Raw genomic sequence first — 1,556 nt, forward strand, 5'->3', positions numbered from 1 at the left:
AGTACAGATTTAATGGCTGTTTGTTTTGTTGCCTCATCGGCTTGTTTATTGCCAATAGCCTCAGGGGTCCTGGCAGTTTGGTGGCCTGGAATGTGCATTATGGCTATTGCTTGGGGTTTTTGTACCGTTGCCAACAGCCGCTGGATTTCGGGAAGATTGCACACCTTTCCTCCATCTGCGGTGATAAAGCCCCTCTCCCGGTAAATTGCCCCATGGATATGAACAGTCCCAAAGGCATACCTGCTATCAGTGTAAATAGTAGCACGTTTCCCTTCCGCCCGTTCAAGTGCTTCTGCCAGTGCAATGAGTTCAGCTTTCTGGGCGGAGGTTCCCGCTGGCAGGGAAGTGCTCCAAACTAAGTTCCCGCTCTGGTCCACTATAGCTGCCCCAGCCTTAGTACTCCGTCCTGCATAAGCTACTCCCATCAGTGTACCAGATTACCTTGCTGTTCGGCAGGGCTGAGTCTTGGAGATCAGGACGTACGTGGAAGATTTCTGCTAGAATTTCTTGGCAATTATGCACCGGCTTGTCCAGCTCTGGGTTAGGCAACAGTGTGGCCAAATTCAAGGAGGTGGGCTCTGAAAAAGTAACTCGCGGGGTATCTAGGAGCAGTCCTTGATAGTGGGTCATTTGCGCATTGGACATCCATCGCCCTGGTGGGTGTTTGAGAATACCCTCAATAGCATGGGGAGTTATCACTTTAAGGTGTTGTCCGAATGTCAGCTTGTTAGCGTCTCTGACCAGCATTGCCGCAGCCGCTATAATGCGCAAGCATGGGGGCCACCCAGCTGCTACAGGATCCAGTCTCTTTGACAAGTAGGCCACTGGGTGTTTCCATGGCCCTAGATGCTGCATGAGCACCCCTTTTGCAATTCCCCCTTTTTCGGCTACGTGGAGAGTAAAGGGCTTAAGGGGGTCCGGCAAGGCTAATGCCGGAGCTTCCAATAGAGAAGCCCTGAGTCTTTCAAAAGCAAGTTGTTGTTCAGGTCCCCAAGTAAAGGGCATTTTGTCTTTTGTGGCCTCATACAAGAGTTTAGCTAATTCTGCAAAACCCCGTATCCAGAGCCGACAGTAGCCCACAGTGCCCAAGAACTCTCGAATTTCCCTGGCTGTTGTAGGGACTGGCAATCTCAAAATAGTCTCTTTCATGGCCTCTGTCAGCCATCTTGTTCCCTTATGGAGCTTATACCCCAAGTAAGTAACAGTTTGTTTACAAATGTGGGCCTTTTTGGCACTGGCACGATAGCCCAGTGAGCCCAATTCCTGCAAAAGGTCCTCTGTAGCTCTTTTACATTCCGCTTCAGAAGGAGCAGCTAAGAGAAGGTCATCAACATACTGTAAGAGAGTCACGGAGCCATGACTTTGTCGGAAAGAACACAAGTCCTGATTCAAGGCCTTATTAAACAGAGTTGGGGAGCTCTTGAACCCCTGCGGGAGTCTTGTCCATGTGAGCTGTTTGGGGGTTCCTGAGGGCCCCTCTTCTTGCCATTCAAAGGCAAAAATTGGCTGGCTAACGGGTGCCAAGGCTATGCTGAAGAATGCATCTTTTAAATCTA

The 1,556-nt window shown here is 50.0% G+C and overlaps 1 protein-coding gene across 1 annotated transcript in view; it reads right to left on the reverse strand.

Annotated features, from left to right (window-relative positions):
* Positions 1 to 120: 120 nt before the first annotated feature.
* Positions 121 to 1,556, reverse strand: part of LOC114008989 (uncharacterized) — a 7,923-nt gene continuing 6,487 nt past the window's right edge. Inside the window, exon 5 of the mRNA XM_027774384.1 lies at positions 121 to 653. Coding sequence (XP_027630185.1) covers positions 394 to 653 — 260 coding nt within the window. The 3' untranslated portion in view covers positions 121 to 393. The remainder of the gene's footprint in view (positions 654 to 1,556) is intronic.

Source organism: Tupaia chinensis, unplaced genomic scaffold (assembly GCF_000334495.1).
Source record: "Tupaia chinensis unplaced genomic scaffold, TupChi_1.0 Scaffold000426_1, whole genome shotgun sequence".
In the NCBI taxonomy this organism is placed as follows: Eukaryota; Metazoa; Chordata; class Mammalia; order Scandentia; family Tupaiidae; genus Tupaia; species Tupaia belangeri.